General features: G+C 38.5%; 1 protein-coding gene across 1 annotated transcript in view; it reads left to right on the forward strand.

Annotated features, from left to right (window-relative positions):
* PDE3B (phosphodiesterase 3B) overlaps positions 1–20,195 on the forward strand; it is a 175,175-nt gene that overhangs the window by 106,113 nt on the left and 48,867 nt on the right. The window contains exons 3-4 of the mRNA XM_045484612.1: positions 10,045–10,293; positions 13,088–13,230. Of these exons, the coding sequence (XP_045340568.1) occupies positions 10,045–10,293; positions 13,088–13,230 (392 nt within the window). The remainder of the gene's footprint in view (positions 1–10,044; positions 10,294–13,087; positions 13,231–20,195) is intronic.

The following is a 20,195-nucleotide window of genomic DNA, read 5'->3' on the forward strand; positions in this document are numbered from 1 at the left end:
TATCATGATGTCTTTTGATGAAAATATCACTAATGTTTTCTGTAGATGCCCTTTATCAGATTAAGGAAGTTCCATTCTAATCCTAATTTACTAAGGACATTTTTTCTCTTTTTAGTCATGAATGGGTGTAGAATTTTTATCAGATGGTTTTTCTGCATCTATTGAGATGATTCCTGGATTTTTTTCCATTTACTCTTTTAATGTGGTGAATCATATTGTTTAATTCTGTGTCTGTGTTGAACCATCTCCATATTCCCAGAATAAAGCAAATTTGATAAAGATATTTAAAAAATGTATAAATGTATATAAAATGTATATATGTATCACTGGATACTATTAATATTTTGTTTTAGAATTTTGTATCCACGTTTATGAGAGAGAATTGGCCCCACAATTCTTGTTTTCCATAATGTTCTTGTCATGTTTTTGGTATAAAGGTTACAGTAGCCTTATAAAGTGGTATATTCAGTCTCTGTTATCTAGAAAAGTTTGGTAAGATTGGTATTCTTTCTTCCTTTAATGTTTAAAAGAATGTTCTGGTGAAGCCATCTCAGTTTGGAGTTTTTTTTAATGAGCAAATTTTAAACTATGGATTCAGTTTCTTTAATAGTTTTAGGTCTATTCAGGTTTTCTATCTTTTTTTTTTAATTTTCTTTACATTTATTTATTTTTGAGAAACAGAGTGAGACAAAGTGTGAGCGGGGGAGGGGCAGAGAGAGAAGGAGACACAGAATCTGAAGCAGCTCCAGGCTCTGAGCAAGCGGTCAGCACAGAGCTTGATGCGGGGCTTGAACCCACAAACTGTGAGATCATGACCTGAGCTGAAGTCGGACGCTCAACCGGCTGAGCCACCCAGGCGCCCCTATCTTTTCTTATAACAGCTTAGTTACTGATGTGTTTTCTAGTAACTCTTTCTGTTGTTCCCTCCAGCATTGAGACTGCTGAAAGCTCTATTTTACTTTTTTTTTTAATTAAAATTTTTTTAATGTTTATTTATTTTTGAGGAGGGGAAAGCAAATGTGGTGGGAGAGGGCAAAGAGAGAGAGAGGGAGAGGGAGAGACGGAGACACAGAATCCGAAGCAGGCTCCAGGCTCCGAGCTGTCAGCACAGTGCCCAATGTGAGGCTTGAACTCAGGGACTGTGAGATCATGACCTGAGCTGAAGTCAGACGCTCAACTGACTGAGCCACCCAGGCGCCCCTTTGTTTTACTTTCAAAATAGAAATCTTTTTGAGAAATTTTGCTTGGTTTCTCCATCTCTTGGCCACTGTTTGCAAATTGGCAAATGCCTTTAGGGGCAAAGCTGCTCTGAATTCAAGCTTGGTTTTGTTTCTTCTCTCAGAGTGCTTGCTTAGCCTTTAAAGCTCTGCCTGTCGTGATAACCCTGAACTCCAGTTTTAGTCTGCTAGCCTCCTGAGATGACAGAAAGCTCTACTTTATTTCCTAGCCTCTTAACTGCTCTGCTGCTTCTCCTCTCTGCCCTGGCCAGTTATGAATCTACAGCGGTTTCCTTGAGGGGAAAAAGTAGCACAGAATAGTGGGGTTCATTTTAATTTTTTAACTCTGAGGTCTTATTCTTTCAAGTCCTGGCTGCTTGGCTGTGCTCTGAGGCTTTGAAACGTACTAGTTTAGTCCATTTTCTTTTCTAGACTAGTTATTCTAGGCAGAAGAGTTGGGTTGATACAGCCTTCTTTTGAAAAATAAGGCAAGCCTCTTAAGTCACTCTGAACCTATTTTCTCACCTATAAATTAGGAAATATACCACTTCTTTCAGAGGGCTGATGATGATGTTGATGATGATGATGATGATAATAATAATAATATAATAATAATAAAGTGCCTGGGAGATAGTAGCATTGAATAAAAATGTGAGCTAATCTTATATTAATTTCAGTAATAATGAATACTAAGTATCTCTGAAATTATAAGACAGGACTTAGCAAAATGTTTTTTATAAAGGACCAGAGAGTAAATATTTTAATTTTTTTTTTTCAACGTTTATTTATTTTTGGGACAGAGAGAGACAGAGCATGAACGGGGGAGGGACAGAGAGAGAGGGAGACACAGAATCGGAAACAGGCTCCAGGCTCTGAGCCATCAGCCCAGAGCCCGACGCGGGGCTCGAACTCACGGACCACGAGATCGTGACCTGGCTGAAGTCGGACGCTTAACCGACTGCGCCACCCAGGCGCCCCGAGAGTAAATATTTTAGCATTTGCAGGTGAAATAAAGCCACCAAGTCTGCCTGCCTCCCCACCCTCTCTCTCTGCCCCTCCCCTGCTCATGCTCTGTCTGTCTGTCTGTCTGTCTCTCTCAATAATAAATAATGTTAAAAAAAAAATTGTCACTCTTGCTTACTATACTGTTCTTACCCAGAAAAAAGTTCAAGTTCTTGTCATGGACTTAAATGACCTTGCACAACATGATCCCTTATTTTACTCCCTTTTACTTCTCTGCCCTCATGTTGTACTAATTTCTCCTTTATTCACTCTGCACCAGTTACTCTGGCCTTCTTGTTATTCTTCAAAGAAGCTAGGCAGCCTGTGCTTTCGGGTCTTCACACTTGCTGGTCTCCTGGCCTGGGATGCTGTTTTCCCATATTTCTGTCAGTTGTTAACTGTCTTTTCATCCTCTCTAATATTCCAGGGCCCTCTGTTACTTCCTTTTCTCTTTCCCCACTTTGTTCTTCCTCTTTAACCTGCTCAAAATCCATGATTCTCTGCTGCTCAGATCTGTGAGCCTGGAATCTGGTGTTCTCAAAAATTTGGTCCCCACATGCCTCCAACCTTATGTTCTAGTGCTCTTAAAAAAAAAAAAAAAAAAAAAAAATGAAGCCTGTACTTAAATTTCATGTTCCTTGTACTTTGCCATTTTACCACTTTTGTACCTTTATTTGTGCTCTTTCTTGAAGAATGAACTCCCCCAAATACATTTTTAGTTTTGTCGTAAAATATTTTCCCCTAATCTTTATAAATAAAATCCTACCAAATTAACATCTCAGCTCAAATGCTACCCCTTCCATAAAGTTTCTGTTAACCATTCAGATTAAAATTTTATGTATCTTCTTTGAACTCTGATGCCACTCTGTTTGTATTTTTATCTCCTCACTTTTCCATATTAATAGTAATATTTATTGTACTTTACCTGTATGTACTGCACATCACTCTATGTGCTCTGTGTGTATCTTCAGGGTTAATTCTCCCCTCTCCTCTCCACTAAGTATAACTATAAACTCCAGAAATATATTTTTTTTAATGTTTATTTATTTTTTGAGACAGAGAGAGACAGAGCATGAACAGGGGAGGAGCAGAGAGAGAGGGAGACACAGAATCCGTAGCAGGCTCCAGGCTCTGAGCTGTCAGCACAGAGCCCGACGTGGGGCTCGAACTCATGGACCGCGAGATCATGACCTGAGCCGAAGTCGGCTGCTCAACCGACTGAGCCACCCAGGCACCCCTATAAACTCCAGAAATAACAAGGGGCAACCAAAGGAGAACTCTGAAAAATGGAAAGAGGAGGGTAGACTAGTTAGGGACCCTACTAATGGAGGAAAACAATAGTGATCGAGTTTCCTAAAACCCCTGCCTAACAGCAAAAGGTGATGCAGGTCCTGACTCCCCAGCCCAGCAACAGAATGTGATGCAGGTAGGCTCGTTCCTTCCCTAAGATTAAATGAGAGCCCTCGAACTATACCAAGTGAGTCTGGTTGCTCTAGCAAGGGAAAAGTGACCAAGAACTCCACTGACAGTAAGAGATCCAGGGAGGTACTCTCATTCCCTACTGGGCATGAGATTCTCCTTACCCAGTGAGAGACTGAGTGGCCAGGGGGTCTGGCAAAAGGGGTACTGTCACAGCATGTGCCTAGCCCAGAAAGTGCTCTTTGTTTCTGTGGCCTAGAGACTCTCCTCCCCCACCTGGAGGTACCAGGTGGCTCAATCTGAGGACATTCCTCCTTCCCTCCTCCCATATCCTCACCAACAGAGGTACTAGCAGGGTCCCGTGGAAACCCTTGTGGCACCGGAAAAAAAGTCATGCAGTGTGAAATAGTACTTACTATGAGTGCCCTGAAAACTAATTGTCATTAGAACCACAGCCTGAAGAAGCAGACCAGGACCTGTGTGCTTTATCGAAGCAAAGAGCCTGCCTCTTAATACAAAAGATTTAAATAGGACTCAGTCTTCTAGGATAATAGCCAAAATGTTGATGATAAAATAAAAAAATCGCTTGTTATACCAAGAACCAGGAAAACCACAACTTGAGTGAGAAAAGACCATCAATTCTTCACACCACATTGAATCAGATTTGGAATTATCTGGCAAGAAATTTTAAAGCAGCCATCATACAAATGTTCTAACAAGCAATTACAAATACAAAATAGAAAATCTCAACAACAACAACAACAAAAGTACAGACACACCTCCTTTTATTGTGTTTTACTTTATTGCACCTGGCAGATACTGTGTTTTTTGCAAACTGAAGGTTTGTAGCAATCCTGCATCGGCAAGTTTATTTTTGCCATTTTAACAACAGCATTTGTTCACTTCATGTTTTTCGAACACATTTTGGTAATTGTGAAAATATTTCAAACTTTTTCATTATTATACTTTTTATGGTAATCTGTGATCAGTGATCTTTGGTGTTACTATTGTAATTGTTCTGGGGTGCCATGAATCATGCTCATGCAAGGTGGTGAGCTTAATTGGTAAATGTGTGTGTCATGACTGCTCCACCGACTATCCATTCCCCCATCTCTCTCCTCCTGGGCCTCCTTGTTCCCTGAGATGCAACAATACTGAAATTAGGTCAGTTAATAACCGTGCAGTGCCCTCTAAGTGTTCAAGTGAAAGTGCCACACATCTCTCACTTTAAGTCAAAAGCTAGAAGTGATTAAGCTTAGCGAGGAAAGCATATCGAAAGCTGAGATGGGCCAAAAGCTAGGCCTCTTGCATCATCCATTCAAGCTGTGAATGCAAAGGAAAAGTTCTTGAAGGAAATTCAAAGTGCTACTTCAGTGAATACGTGAATGATAAGAAAGTGAAACAGCCTTACTGCTGTGATACGGAGGAAGTTTTCGTGGTATGGATAGAAGATCAGCCGCAATAGTCCCTTCAGCCAAAGCCTAATCCAGAGCAGGGCCCTAACTCTCCTTAATTCTGTGAAGGCTGAGAGGTGAGGAAGCTGTGGAAGAAAAGTCTGAAAGTAGTAGAGGTTGGTTCCTGAGGTTTAAGGAAGGAAGCCATCTCTATAACATAAAAGTTCAAGGGAGTGCTGACGTAGAAGCTTCAGCCGGTTTTCCAGAAGATCTAGCTAAGATAATTATTGAAGGTGCTTACAGTAAACAACAGATTTTCAATGTAGGTGAAACAGTCTTCTTTTGGAAGAAGATGACACCTAGGATTTCCACAGCCAGAGAGGAGAAGTCAGTGCCTAGCTTCAAAGCTTCAAAGGACAAGTCCTTTGAAGGACTCTTTCATTGGGACTAATGCAGACGGTGACTTGATGTTGAAGCCAGTGGTCATTTACTATTCTGAAAATCTTAGGGTCCTTAAAAATTATGTTAAACCGACACTGCTGTGTAAACAGCAAAGCACATATATGTACAGCATGGTTTATCGAACATCGTAAGCCCAGTTTTATAACAGATTGCTCAGGAAAAAAAAAAAAGATTCAGAGATTACTGCTCATTGACAATGCACCTGATCACCCAAGAGCTCTGATGGAGATGTGCGACAATATTGATGTTTTTCTTGTCTGCTAACACAACATCCATTCTGTAGCCCATGGAGCAAGGAGTACTTTTGACTTTTCAAGTCTCATTATTTAAGAACTACATTTTGTAAGGCTACAGCTGCCATAGATAGTGATTTTTCTGTTGGATTTGGGCAAAGAAAATTGAAAACCTTCTGGAAAGGATTCACCATTCTCGATGCCCTTAAGAGCATTTATGACTCATAGGAAGAGGTCAAAATACCAACATTAACCAGAATTTGGAAGAAGTTGATTCCAACCCACATAGATGACTCTGAGGGATTCAAGATTTCAGTGGAGGGAGCCTGGGTGGCTCAGTCTGTTAAGCGTCCAACTTTGGCTCAGGTCATGATCTCCTGGTTCATGAGTTTGAGTTCTGCATCAGGCTGTCTGCTGATGGCTCAAAGCCTGGGGCCTGCTTCAGATTCTGCGTCTCCCTCTCTCTCTGCCCCTACCCTGCTTGTGCTCTGTCTCTCAAAAATAAATATTTTTTAAAAATTAAAAAAAGACTTCAGTGGAGAAAGTAACTACACGTGGTAGAAATAGCAAGAGAAATAAAATTAGAAGTGGAGCCTGAAGATGTGACTCAATTGCTGTGATCTCATGATAAAACTTCAACAGATGAGGAGTTGCTTCCTAGGACTGAGCAAAGAAAGTGGTTCCTTGAGGTGGAATCTACTCCTGGTGAGGATATTGTGAAGACTGTTGAAATGACAATAAAGGATTTAGAACATTACATAAATTTGATAAAGCAACAGTAGGTTTTGAGAGGGTTGACTCCAAGTTTGAAAGGAGTTCTGTGGGTAAAATGCTATCACACAGGGGTGCCTGGGTGGCTCAATTGGTTAAGTGTCCAATTCTTGATTTTTGCTCAGGTCATGATTTCACGGTTTGTGAGTCTGAGCCCCCACATCAGGCTCTGTGCTGAAAGCATGGAGCCTGCTTATTTTTCCCTCTCTCTCTCTCTCTCTCTCCCCCAAAATAAATAAACATTAAACATTTTTTAAAATGCTGTCACACAGTATCACATGCTACAGAGAAATCATTTGTGAAAAGAAGAGTCAGTTGAATGCAGCAAACTTCATTTATTTTAAGAAATTGCCACAACCACTCCAACCTTTAGCAGCTACCACCCTGATCAATCTGCAGCCATCAATATCAAAGCCAAGACCCCCCACCAGCAAAAAGATTGTGACTTGATGAAAACTCAGATAATGGTTAGCATTTTTTAGCAATAAAGTATTTTTAAGTATTTTTAAAGTTTATTTATTTAGAGAAAGAGCACGAGTGGGGAATGGACAGAGAGAGGGAGAGAGACAGTCTCAAGCAGGCTCCGTCCTGTCATCACAGAGCCCAATGTGGGGCTCGAACTCATGACTTGTGAAATCATGACCTGAGTTGAAATCAAGAGTCAGAAGCTTAACCAGCTGGGCCACCCAAGTGCTTCTAGCAATAAAGTTTTTTAAGGTATGTACATTTTCTTAGACATAATACCTTTGCACACACAATAGACTACAGTACATTGTAAACATTTATATGCACTAGGAAACTGAAAAATTCATTTGACTCACTTTATTGTGATATTAGCTCTGTTGCAGTCTGGAGCCAAACCTGCAGCATCTCCAAGGTAGGCCTGTAGAAGTTATAAAAAAAGAAAGAAATGGAAATTATGGAACTGAAAAAACTGTTAATGGAAATTCAAAACTTGCTGAATGGGCTCAGTAACAGAGTGGAGATGGCGGAGGAGAGAATCTGTGAACTGGAGGATAGAACAATAGAATTTATCCAGTTTGAACAACATAGAAAAAATAGATGGAAACAAAATGAATAGAGCCTTCGTGACCTAAGGGATAATAAAAGATCCGAAATTCATGTCTGAGTGTGAGGAGGGAGGGAGGAAGAAGGGGAGAGAGGGAGAGAGGGAGAGAGAAAGAGAGAAACAGAAGGGAGGGAGGGAGAGAGAGAATTTAAAAGATTATTTGAAAAAAATAATGGCTGAAAACTTCCCCAAATTTTGCAGAAAACGTAATCCTACAAGTTGGAGAAGCTGAGTGACTCCCAAATGTGAACCCCCCCCCCCCCCCCCAGTAATTTTATTGCAAGCCGTGTCATAATGAAATGTTTGAAAACTAAAGACAAAGGAACTTGGAAGCAACTGGAGAGAAATGACACATGATCTGTACCAGGAACATCCAACTCCGATATCATCAGATTTCCCATTTGGGTGTGGGAAAATAGATGCGGTTATATACAATTTGTGGAAGTATAGATTTAACCAACATATGTGAGGGCAGTTTATAGATTTAACCAACATATGTGAAGTAATGACCAAATTTTAACATGTTCATTTACTTTGGTTCAGCAATTCAAATTTATGGGAAGCTATTTGTTAAAAGTATGTTTAATTATCTGTTTTGACATGTATAGGGAAATATTTATTTATAAATACTAGAAATAGCTGGACTGTACCCTAAGAATAGAAATGTTTTCAAATAAAAACGAAGACAAAATATACTTCACAAGGAAAAAAAATTCCACAAAGAGCAAAGATCTTACTTAATTATTGTTCTAACTTTCATAACATTTCTTAGTTCCAAAATGTATTGAGGATGCCTAGTAAATCATTTCTTGGTGAACTCATTAAATGCGTTCAATAATTATGAATTGCAGACACACTCAAATGTAAGTTCAAGATATAACAAGAACACCAAGATATAACAAGAACAAGATATAACAAGTCACTGTTCTATCAGTGCACTCATTTCTATGGGTAATTGAGTTGAACACCATATATGTGTATTTTCAAAAAGTAAAAATCATACCATATGTATATATCAATGAAATATTTATTCTAAATTTTAAAAATATCATCCCTATCTATTTTTTAAGGCCAACTCTGATGTTACCTCCTCCATGAAGTTTTTGATAACCATTCAGTTCAAAATCATCACTATCTTCTTTGACCCCTGACACTGTTTTTCCTGTATTTTTGTCTTATTTTCTGTAACATTAGTGGTTATACTGTTACTTATTGCACTTTATTTATTTATTCTTTAGGGGGAGAATAAGAAAAGTCTAATATTTATTGGGAGACCAGCACTTACTGAATAGCCTGCATGTAACAGTTGCATTACAAATTAGTTCTTAATTCATAATGTCACCCAATAAAGAATAAGAGAATCTTAAAATAAAAAATCCCAAAATGAAAAACCTATCAACTTGCCTCAAGGATAAGAGTCTAACTGTATACAGTACAAAGCCCTTGCTCCATTATTTGTACTGTGGTTTTTTGTTGTTGTTGTTTTTAATTTTATTTTTTATTTTTTAAAATTTACATACAAATTAGTTAGCATATAGTGCAACAATGATTTCAGGAGTAGATTCCTTAGTGCCCCTTCCCATTAGCCCATCCCCTCTCTCACAACCCCTCCAGTAACCCTCAGTTTGTTCTCCATATTTATGAGTCTCTTCTGTTTTGTCCCCCTCCCTGTTCTTATATTATTTCCATTTCCCTTCCCTTATGTTCTTCTGTTTTGTCTCTTAAAGTCCTCACATGAGTGAATTCATATGATTTTTGTCTTCTTCTGACTAATTTCACTTAGCATAATACCCTCCAGTTCCATCCACGTAGTTGCAAATGGCAGGATTTCATTCTTTTTGATTGCCAAGTACTACTCCATTGTATATATATACCACATCTTCTTTATCCATTCATCCATCGATGGACATTTGGGCTCTTTCCATACTTTGGCTATTGTTGATAGTGCTGCTATAAACATGGGGGTGCATGTGTCCCTTTGAAACAGCATACTTGTATCCCTTGGATAAATGCCTAGTAGTGCAATTGCTGGGTCATAGGGCAGTTCTATTTTTAGTTTTTCGAGGAACCTTCATACTGTTTTCCAGAGTGGCTGCACCAGCTTGCATTCCCATATTGTACTTTAAATATGTGCCCTGTACTCTGCCTTATGTGCTTTGCATGTATTATCAGTCTTAATTCTCACGTTCACCTTAGGTAGATGTTACTATCTCCATTTTATGGTAAAGAAAGTAAAAAATTCAGATATTGAATAACTTGCCTAAAATCATACAAGTAGGATTAAAGTGTAGATTTCAAACTCCAATGTCTTTGCAACAAGGCCTAGTCACTATGCTGGACTGTCTTCTGAGGGAGTAAGGTAAGCGGAAGAACTGCTGTATATCGTATGTGTATATTGACTTAAAACAGAGTTTTTCTTAAACGTTAAGGTTTTTCTGTAACAAATATATAATTTTCCCTTTTTTTTTCTTTTCTAGAATTCTGGAGGTGGAAGTGGAGTTGATCTTTCAGTGCTAAATGAGGCTCGCAATATGGTGTCAGACCTTCTGATTGATCCAACCCTTCCCCCACAAGTCATTTCTTCCCTGCGGAGTATCAGTTCCTTGATGGGTGCTTTCTCAGGTTCCTGTAGGCCAAGGATTAATCCCCTCACACCATTTCCTGGATTTTACCCCTGCTCGGAAGTAGAGGACCCAGCTGAGAAAGGAGATCGAAAACTTCACAAGGTCAAGATACAGTAATCAGCCAGCCCTATACTTACCACATTTAATGATGTTTTCAAATTAAAACTGCTCCTTTGTAGCATAGATAAAACACAATTTCTTTTTCAAGGATCAGCTTTTTTATACAGTATATTGAGCTGTTTGGGACTTTAGAGGTAGTTATAAATCTCAAATATTTCTAAATGAATATTCAGCTTTTATTCTAAATTATTCTAATCAGCAGTTATGACTTTTTTGGTTACAACTATTTATCATTGTCATTATTGTTTCTTAAAAAGCAGAAAAAAAAAAAACCCACACAAATTTAATTCCAGGCTTATATAACAAACTAGTAGTCAAATCATGTCATTAATTTATTGTATTATTTAGGATCCCGAAATTGTTCTTGTTGAACCCCAAAGAATTGATCATTATAATATTCATTTCTATGAATTACATAACATTATTTTAAATTGACTTTTCACATTTTTTTGGGTCTGTTTCCCCCCCCACCCTTTACCCACTAGAGATTGCTATAACCCAATAGACATTGATTTTTCCAGCATTAGATATTGGATGAATTTTTCTTTAAATATCAATGCTTCAAAATACGATTTTCTTTAGGAAATAATAAGTACTATTCTAAGGTATACGTTATGCTTGTTTAGAATGCTTTCAATGACTTTGTTGATAGCTAACATCATAAACTTTAGAAATAAAAACATTTTAGAGATTGTTCTAGATTAACTACTTTATTCTACAGGTAAACTAATGAAGAGAAGATAAAATTCAAAGCAGTTAAATTTTCACTGTAATAGTGTATATGGAGCTTAGAAAAAGTTAAATATGGTTTTGGAAGGATTTTGATAATTAATTTCACTGTGTTCCCAGCATTAGGGTGTAGAAGTGTTGAAAAGTTAAGGAAGCCCAATTAGGGCAAAAGTTTGATAATTACTGATTGCAAATCCAGATCACAGGTGGCTATGTGATGCTTTTATTTTGTTTTGCTTATGTGATGCTTTTATTTTTAAAAAATACCTGCCTTCGTCGGAATCCAATTAACAATGGTACATAGTTACATGACATTCTTTTTAGCACTCTACTTATGAGGAACAGGTTAATGACAAGCCTCAAAAAGTGATAATAATAAATTCAATAAAATAACTCTATGTATTCTTTTTTTTTTTTTTTAAAGGTACTACAAATGACCCTGTTTTTTTTTTTGTTTGTTTGTTTGTTTTTTCAACGTTTATTTATTTTTGGGACAGAGAGAGACAGAGCATGAACGGGGGAGGGGCAGAGAGAGAGGGAGACACAGAATCGGAAACAGGCTCCAGGCTCCAAGCCATCAGCCCAGAGCCTGACGCGGGGCTCGAACTCACGGACCGTGAGATCGTGACCTGGCTGAAGTCGGACGCTTAACCGACTGCGCCACCCGGGCGCCCCAACTCTATGTATTCTTGAGTTAGTCTTCACTTGATATGTTGCTATTCCTTTATATTTTCCATTGACATTTGATGTTTAGAATAGTAACTTTTTTCTTTTTTTTATTGAAGTATAGTTAACAGAGAGCAATTTTTTAAAATAGTGATTCTTAAAAATCTTAATCAGAAAAATCTTATTGATATCAATATTATATTTGTTACTGTGCTTACTGTGTGAAAAAAAAAGTGTACTAGTACATTTTAGAAACATTTGAAACAATAATATTAATTAAACAGGATGCCTAAATGCCTCATTTCCTGAACATTTTAGTTAATCAGGCTTATTTTTGGTACTGGAATCTACTGATAGGAGTAAGTCCTGTAAGAACCAGGAAGTAAACCATATTTCTTTGTGTTCTTTAAACTTCTTACTTGAATTTCATATCTAATTGGTCTCTGCTTTTGAAAAAGAATAGAAAAACCTGATACTCCAGAAAAGAACAACAGCATTTATAGAAAAATAATTAGTAAGGAAAAAGGAATTATAAAAGATAATTTAATATAAATGTCTTATATATGTGTGTTAAGAACTAAAAAAGACTATATGGACCTAAGTTATAGCCAGAAAGGATTGTAACACAAAGAACTTTTTCACTCTGAGTCTAAGTAACTATGAACCTTTACAAAGTCAACATCCTTGGGAAAACTTAAATATAAGAGATATTTATCTCTCTGAGATGGTTTCAGTATCTGCTGATGGGGGAAATTCAGAAGAAGCAAAACCTGTTTTATGTAAATCCCAATAAAACACCTATTTACAGTGGTAAAAAATAGAATACTTTGGCTAATTGAACATTTAGATCAATTTAGAATATTTTCAAAAACTAAGGTAAACTATTAATGCTAATGGTGTTCTGAATTTAATTGCTAATTGAAAAGGTAGTTCTGAATCTTTCAGTTTCTCCAGGTTAACCCTATATACTTCAGCATTGTATTGAAAATATAAAGGGTTTAGGATCTAGGGCTTATGGTGCCCCATCCTAAGCTTGTCCTCTGAAATTGTTTTTCAGGGTAAATCTTTCATACCTCCTTTTTAAATTGTCAAGTATTTATTTCTCATGAAACTAGGAGTAAAATGTACAAAAGAATAAAGATCTAGTAAAATTGTAGGGAGTTCAGAAACCATTGTTTAATGGGAGGAACACTAAATAGAACAATAGTATAGAATGTAAAATTTGGAATAAATCTGACATATCTTCAAGATAAAATGTCCTGTGTCTCCTGTACATACTAAAAATCTACTTTGTATTGGTATTTTTACATGTCATCTTTAAAAATACATACACAGCATATCTAAGGGTGACGGTTTTAATCATCGTTAAATTATTCCACAGGGACTACACAGTAGGAATAGCTTACCAACTCCCCAGCTGAGGAGGAGCCCTGGAACTTCTGGTCTGCCACCTATTGAACAGTCGTCATCCCGGTGGGAACGCAGTAATGGCAAAAGGCCACACCAAGAGTTTGGCATTTCAAGGTACAATCCCCAGTCTTTTAAAGAAATTTGAGTCAAATACACCCACTTTGTTTCTGTTGAATGAAGTTTGAAATAACTAAAGCAGAAAGGAACAGTTGAAGTATTTTAGATGTAGGACAGCATGGGTAGTAATAAGGCATAATAGCGAAACTGATTCTTAAAAAGAAGCTAATGTGTCTTCTCTGAAAAGTTAAGTACGTTGGGTACAAGGCATGCTGGGGCCTTAAGAACATGAATCAGGGAGGCAGTTTAAGGAGACTAGGGTCAGTTTAGGACCAGAAGCGGGAAAGGTTTCATTTAAATCGGTATCTGTGACCGTTGTAGGGGCAATCACACAGGTCCAGTGCATGGTATCCAAAGGAAGGTCAACAGAGCTACTGACTTGTTAAAGGAAGAGCACATTTCCAGGGCTCATCTCCGATGTTAGATACAAGGTAGCAAAACTCTTGCTCCTGCTGGAGGACTAAGACTACTAATATATTCTGTACTCACTTGAGGATTTACTTGGAACTAAACGGCGCTAATCCTACACATGAAGGGCATCAGTAACCGTAGCTCAAGGAAGGTGGGAAAATGCAGGAGCTGAAATTTTCTGAATGTAAACATACCCATCTACCCTCATAACAAAGGAGTCAATACTTTGTCTTTTAAAAGCCAGGAGACATAGTGATCTCATGTGTGAGTTATGAAGTTCTATGTAGTCAGTGATCTAACTGTGTTAACAAAATTGGAATTAGGGGCGCCTGGGTGGCTCCGTCGGTTACGCGGCTGACTTCGGCTCAGGTCATGATCTCATGGTCCGTGAGTTCGAGCCCCGCATCGGGCTCTGTGCTGACAGCTCAGAACCTGGAGCTGTTTTGATTCTGTGTCTCCTTCTCTCTCTGCCGCTCTGTCTCTGTCTCTGTCTCTCTCTCTCTCTCAAAAGTAAATAAACATTAAAAAAAAAAAATTGGAATTAGTGTAAAGTTTCTGCTAAACCACTGTTAGTATTGAGCACTTTGTTTCGCTTGAGCTGTAGAGTTACACATTTGAAACAGTAGATGGCAGGATTGGATCATACCGATTTATCAGTTAAAAGTGGTGTTAACGTTTATATAGGAAATGTGATCAGATAATTGTAATTTTCCAGATTCTTGCAGGATTTATTAATTTGAATTTTCTATAATGTATTCAAGTAAATGAGCTCCTTTTCTTATAAAGGAAAAATTGAATGAAATGATACATGAAACAGGAATGGGTTGAATTAGAGTATGGTAAAGGAAAATGAGCTTTGGTTCAACACTTGCCCAGAACCTAAACATAATGGTCTTATTTTTGTTGTTGTTGTCGTTGTTGTCATTATTGTTTTTTAATGGAAGCAGGATATGGGGAAGTCAGTGATATTGGGAACTGAAAATACAACATATTTCTTAACCACAGGGAACATCATCTTGAGAATATTGTTTGGCTTGAAACAGAATGATGAAAATGATTGCTTTTTAATCCTTCAAAATCACACTGATGTAATAGCAGTACATTTGCAATTAAATGTGATACAGTGAGTTAAAGTCACTTTTATCCTGCTGACTTAAGATGATTGATATTAAAATAGAAACATGGTCCAAAGAAAATTAACTCTGAGAAATGTTCATAAAAGAGGTAAATGTACGCAGATTCAATGTAATTACTTAACTCTCATTAAAACAAAGCCATGTGCCTCATGAAAGATTTAGAAACTTGGAGAATAAAGTAATTGGTGGTAATATGTATGGCAATCATATTAGATAGCATAGCTATCAATCTTTCATGTATGGTAATTTTTTGTTCAGGAACCTTTAGGCTTTAGTAGCTCAAACCGAATAGATATGTGAATCCGGAATCACAAGGCATTCATTCTGACTTTGTTGGAATACTCTAGAACTGAGGTCACATATCCTACATTTTTTTTCTAAATTTAAAGATTTTTTTAAAGTTTATTTATTTATTTTGAGAGAGAGAGAGAGAGAGAGAGAGCAAGTCGGGAAGGTGCAGAGAGGGAGGGAGAGAATCTTAAGCAGGCTCTGTGCTATCAGCACAGAGCCCAGTGCAGGGCCCCATCTCACAAACTGTGAGATCATGACTTGAACCGAAATCAAGAGTCAGACGCTTAACCTACTGAGCCACCCAGGCGCACCCCACATGTCCTACATTTTTGAATCTTGATTTGAACACAGCTTTGGATTTTGATGCTAGCTTCTCTGACTGTGATTGTAAATGACTCTGACTATGCTTTCAACATGATTCCAGTATTGAACCTCTCGTTCCCTAAAGCTGTGACCACAACCAAATTTCTCACCTCTCCAGTAACGTTTTCATGTTACTGTTTTTCTGCCCTCATTTCCTGACACAATACTGCTACCCTCTCACTTAGTGGTTGCTTTAGAAAATGGATTTAGCTAGAAAACTTGGTGTTTGCATCCTCTTACCTTGTCCTGTAGATACCTGTTGTCAGGTCTGTCTCTGCGTCTCTTTTCCTTTCTGTTCCCTCTTCTCCTTTATCACTTTATACTGTTTCATGCTTTATATCTCCTTACATGGGCTATTGAATTATCCTCTCTTGTTTTGTAAACAATTTATTTATCATTGAGAGACAGACACAGTGTGAGCAGGGGAGGGGTATAGAGGGAGACACAGAATCCGAAGCAGGCTCCAGGCTCTGAGCTGTCAGCACAGAGCCCGACGCGGGGCTCGAACTCACAAACTGCAGGATCATGACCTGAGCCGAAGTCAGTGGCTTAACCAACTGAGCCCTCCAGGCGCTCCTGAATTTTCCTCTTAATTGACCTTTCCATTTCTAATATCCTTCACTGCCTGGTCCATCTCCTACCCTTCCACGACAATTCTTCCTTAAATGAAACCTTGATTATACAGTTTTTCTGATCATTAAGTTTTTTGACCCTTAACAGATGCCTGTAGAATAGTGCCCAACTTCCTAGCCTGGGATTTGAAACCTTGTTATTCCCTCATGACAAAGCTGCACCCTTGCAAAAATGAAACAATGTGAAAGATAGGAGCAGTCTTGCAAAAAACATGACCAGAAGAGTGACTTGGAAAGCTCTCTAGGTGAAAACAACAGGCATGTGACTCCTGTTAGACTCTTCCTTGAACTTTCCTGATAATTTCGTTTTTTGTCTAACACATTTGAAAATTGAGTTGAATTACAGTTTGCAGCCCCACCTTGTTTGAGTGCAGAGTAATATAGGATTTAATTTTGCTTTTCTTCATGCTTTGTCTGGAGAAAAAAGTGAAGTGTTATAAACTGTACAGTAGCTGTGATAAACAGAATCCAAGGGAAGAAAACCACCAGGAAGAAGGGCTAGTCATGTTTGAACAGCCACTGCATTACCTGCCCTCAAGACTTCACCTCTTAAAGTTCACCTGTTAAAGGACTCCAGATTTTAATTAAGAGGGCCATTGTTTTACAAAACCAAAATATGTCCGTCTTTCTCTATTTATCTGAAATTCCAGTCAAGCTTAACTATTCGCTATTCTCTCTGTTCCTCCGCTTCTATGCTGCCCACTCCCCCCCCCCCCCCCCCCCCCCGCCCCACCTCACTCCTGCAGTTGTTCTCTCTACCTTGAACAGGTCTTCTCGGCCTCATGCTTCTACAGCGTTCAAGATTGGGCTCAGATGTGACCTCTTAAGAATAACACCCCGATACCCTCCTCTCTCAGTTTCCAAGGAGAAGCAATCTGTTTCACCTCTGAATCTCCTTAACACCTTTTCTTTGCCTTTCATGGCACTTTCACTTTCAACCATGTGTTAGTCATTACTGCTTTTCTGAGGCCTGCTTGATTACTGTGATGAGTTTGGGATTGCAGTAAAATGGATCTTGAAGATAAACAGCTGCCTAACAAGCATCTTGCAGGAGTAAGGTGTTCGTATTATATTGTGATGGTTGATGGTGACTTCTGCTTAAGTTTCAGACCTAGGATGAAGGTTCGCTGGTCAGGAAGTTCCAGGAAGTGTGGGTTAGCTGACAATTGGATTATGCATCTCTGAGTTCCAGTATTAGTAGCTATGGTTAAAAAATGGCTAAACTTGTATCTTTGGACTGACTGCTAGGACCCAGCCCTCCCTGTGGACAAACAGAACACATATTCAGACCTCACAGCTCCCTTCCTTTTTAAAAAAATTTTTTTTAAGTTTATTTCTATTTGAGCACGTATGAACAGAGGAGGGGCAGACAGAGAGGGAGAGAGAAGACCCCAAGCAGGCTCCACACTGTCAGTGCAGAGCCCAACGTGGGACTCGATCTCACAAACTGTGAGATCATGACCTGAGCCAAAATCAAGAGTCAAACGCTTAACAGACTGAGCCACCCAGGTGCCCCACAGCTCACTTTCTTTCAACAGACTTTCCCTGGGGAAAAATAGGCAAGTCATGTCCCAAAACTGCATGGACTATCAACTATAGTTACTCTACACTAAAGAGATTTGCCTTTAACCTAGTCCCCTATTCATCATTTGTCTCCATAACTTCTCTGTAATTAAATCTAATAACTTGTTAGGAACTATATTTCCTAAATAATGTACTAGGGAACCAGCTTCTCAATTCTGTGTCTCATAATTTATTAGAGATTTATACCAGTGCCTGGACCCTATTTGAACTACAGAGATTCAAGAGGGCTAATGGTCTCCCCTCACTCAGTTTCTTAAGAGAATAGCTCCAAATATAGACATCATACAGCCAACAAGTTTATATAGTTGCTGCTTCTCTCTCTCTCTCTCTCACTCTCTCTCTCTCACACACACACACACACACTGATATAAATCTTACCAAGGTAATTGGCATGGGTTATCTAAAAATCAGTTCTTAACATATCACTTAACTCTGTGACCATAACTTTTGGCATTCTTTTGTAATGATTCCTAAGTCTGACTTTAATCATCCTCCTACCAACTATTGATAATCTTTGGGACTCCTATCCTTCTTGTCCCCTGTTTTCTTCAGGATTGTTTTATGTAATCTCATTGGAGTGTATATTTATCTGGTTTGAGGCTAGGAATTAATGAGACAATTCTGGAAGTAGGTGAAAACTTGTAATTTGACCTGTACCTCTGAATTCTGAACAGCTAACTGAACGTATGGTATACTTCAATTATTAGAAGGCCCTGGATCAAGGTAGAAAGAAAACTATGGAACAGTGCAGTGGGTCTGTTTTTAAAAGGAAAAAGTCCTATCTTTGTTTTGAATATTAACCAGAAAGTAAATTTCAGTAGAGCACACAAATTTTTGGTTGAATATTGCCCTGAGCGGTACTGTTACTGCCCTTTCTCAATCTCCCCAACTCCACGCATAAGCAAGGAGTACTCAAATACAAAGAATGAGCATTAGCAGGGACATGAGTTTATTGGGTGGTATTATTTGAATATTGTCTCTTTTTGTGACATCATCAACAAATCATCATTACTACTGACTTGAGAATAAAATATGATAGACTCCAACAGCTGGATGTTAATTTAAAACTCCTTACTTCTAAAACTCTAATTTTACAGATGGAGAAACACACCAAGATAGAATGAGAATTATTTTGTGGAAGGTGTGGGAAGACCTTTTAATGAAAAAAAAATTTTTTTTAACATATATTTATTTTTGAGAGACAGAGCATGAGCGGGGGAGGGGCAGAGAGAGAGAAGGACACACAGAATCCGAAGCAGGCTCCAGGCTCTGAGCTGTCAGCACAGAGCCCAGTGCGGGGCTCAAACTCATGAACCATGAGATCATGACCTGAGCCGAAGTCAGATGCTCAACCGACTGAGCCACCCAGGCGCCCCTGGGAAGACCTTTTAAAAATACAGGTAGAGGGTCACCTGATGGCTCAGTCAGTTGAGTGTCAGACTCTTGGTTCCAGCTCCGGTCATGATCTCATGGTTCGTGAGTTCAAGCCCCATGCTGGGCTCTGCACTAAGGATATGGAGCCTTCTTCAGATTCTTTGTCTCCCTCTCTCTCTGCCTCTCCCTGGCTTGCACGCGTGCTCTCTCTTTTTCTCTCAAAATAAACGTTTTTTAAAAATAGGTAGAGAGTAAATGCTTTCTCCATTTAGAGTCAAAGAAATTGGAGATTGAATTTTAGTTCTGCCACTGTGAATTTTAGCTGTATGAATTGGGGGACATTACTTAGCCTCTTCAAGCCTCAGTTTCCTTGTCTGTCATATAGGAGACTAGAAAAGATAAAGTATGTAAATGACATAAAACAATGAATGGTACATAATACTCAAAATAGTGCTTTTGTTATAATTTTTGTTAATGTCAACAAGGAAGTTTTAGTGAAATGGTTCTAACTGATTTTACATGCCTTCTGTTTCTATAGTACAGAATTTTTTTTCTCCCTTGGGGATATAGAAGAAACTAGATTTTAGAAAAAGGTCCAAGGAGAGGCTCAAGGCAGGAGTTGGTAAAAGAAAAAGAGTCCATCCACTCAGAGTTGGGGAGCAAAAGTGACCTGTTCTCTAAAAAATTGAGACTAGGAACCTAAAGAAAAGAGCATTCATTTATTCCACAAATAACTGTTGAACACGTTTATCAGGCACTGTGCTATCTCCACTGTCAATGCAGAGATATGTCTTTATAGTCCCTAAAAAGAATCACAAATTAATGAGGGAAAAGAATCTGTAAGCAGTGAAATTATAATACATTGTGGATGAATTTGTAATGGAGACATGAACCAAAACCTTCAAGTCACAGAAGAAATAGGCCTTCCTGCAGTAATGGGTAGGGAGGTGCAGGAAAGATGAAGCAGTTGGGGAAGAGCTTATTGAGAACTTGAGCTGTACTGAAAAGTACCGAGTGAGAAGGAGAGAATCTAGATCTGCCCTGGAGCCTGTGTCCACGTGCCCTCATCAGGAGTTTACTGACAAAAGAAAACGGTGACTATTGAAGAAAAAGAAGGTAAAATTTATGGTGTCCTTGCTACACGCTTGGCACTGGGAAGCTTTCAAATATA

Source organism: Leopardus geoffroyi, chromosome D1, assembly GCF_018350155.1.
Source record: "Leopardus geoffroyi isolate Oge1 chromosome D1, O.geoffroyi_Oge1_pat1.0, whole genome shotgun sequence".
Classification (NCBI taxonomy): domain Eukaryota; kingdom Metazoa; phylum Chordata; class Mammalia; order Carnivora; family Felidae; genus Leopardus; species Leopardus geoffroyi.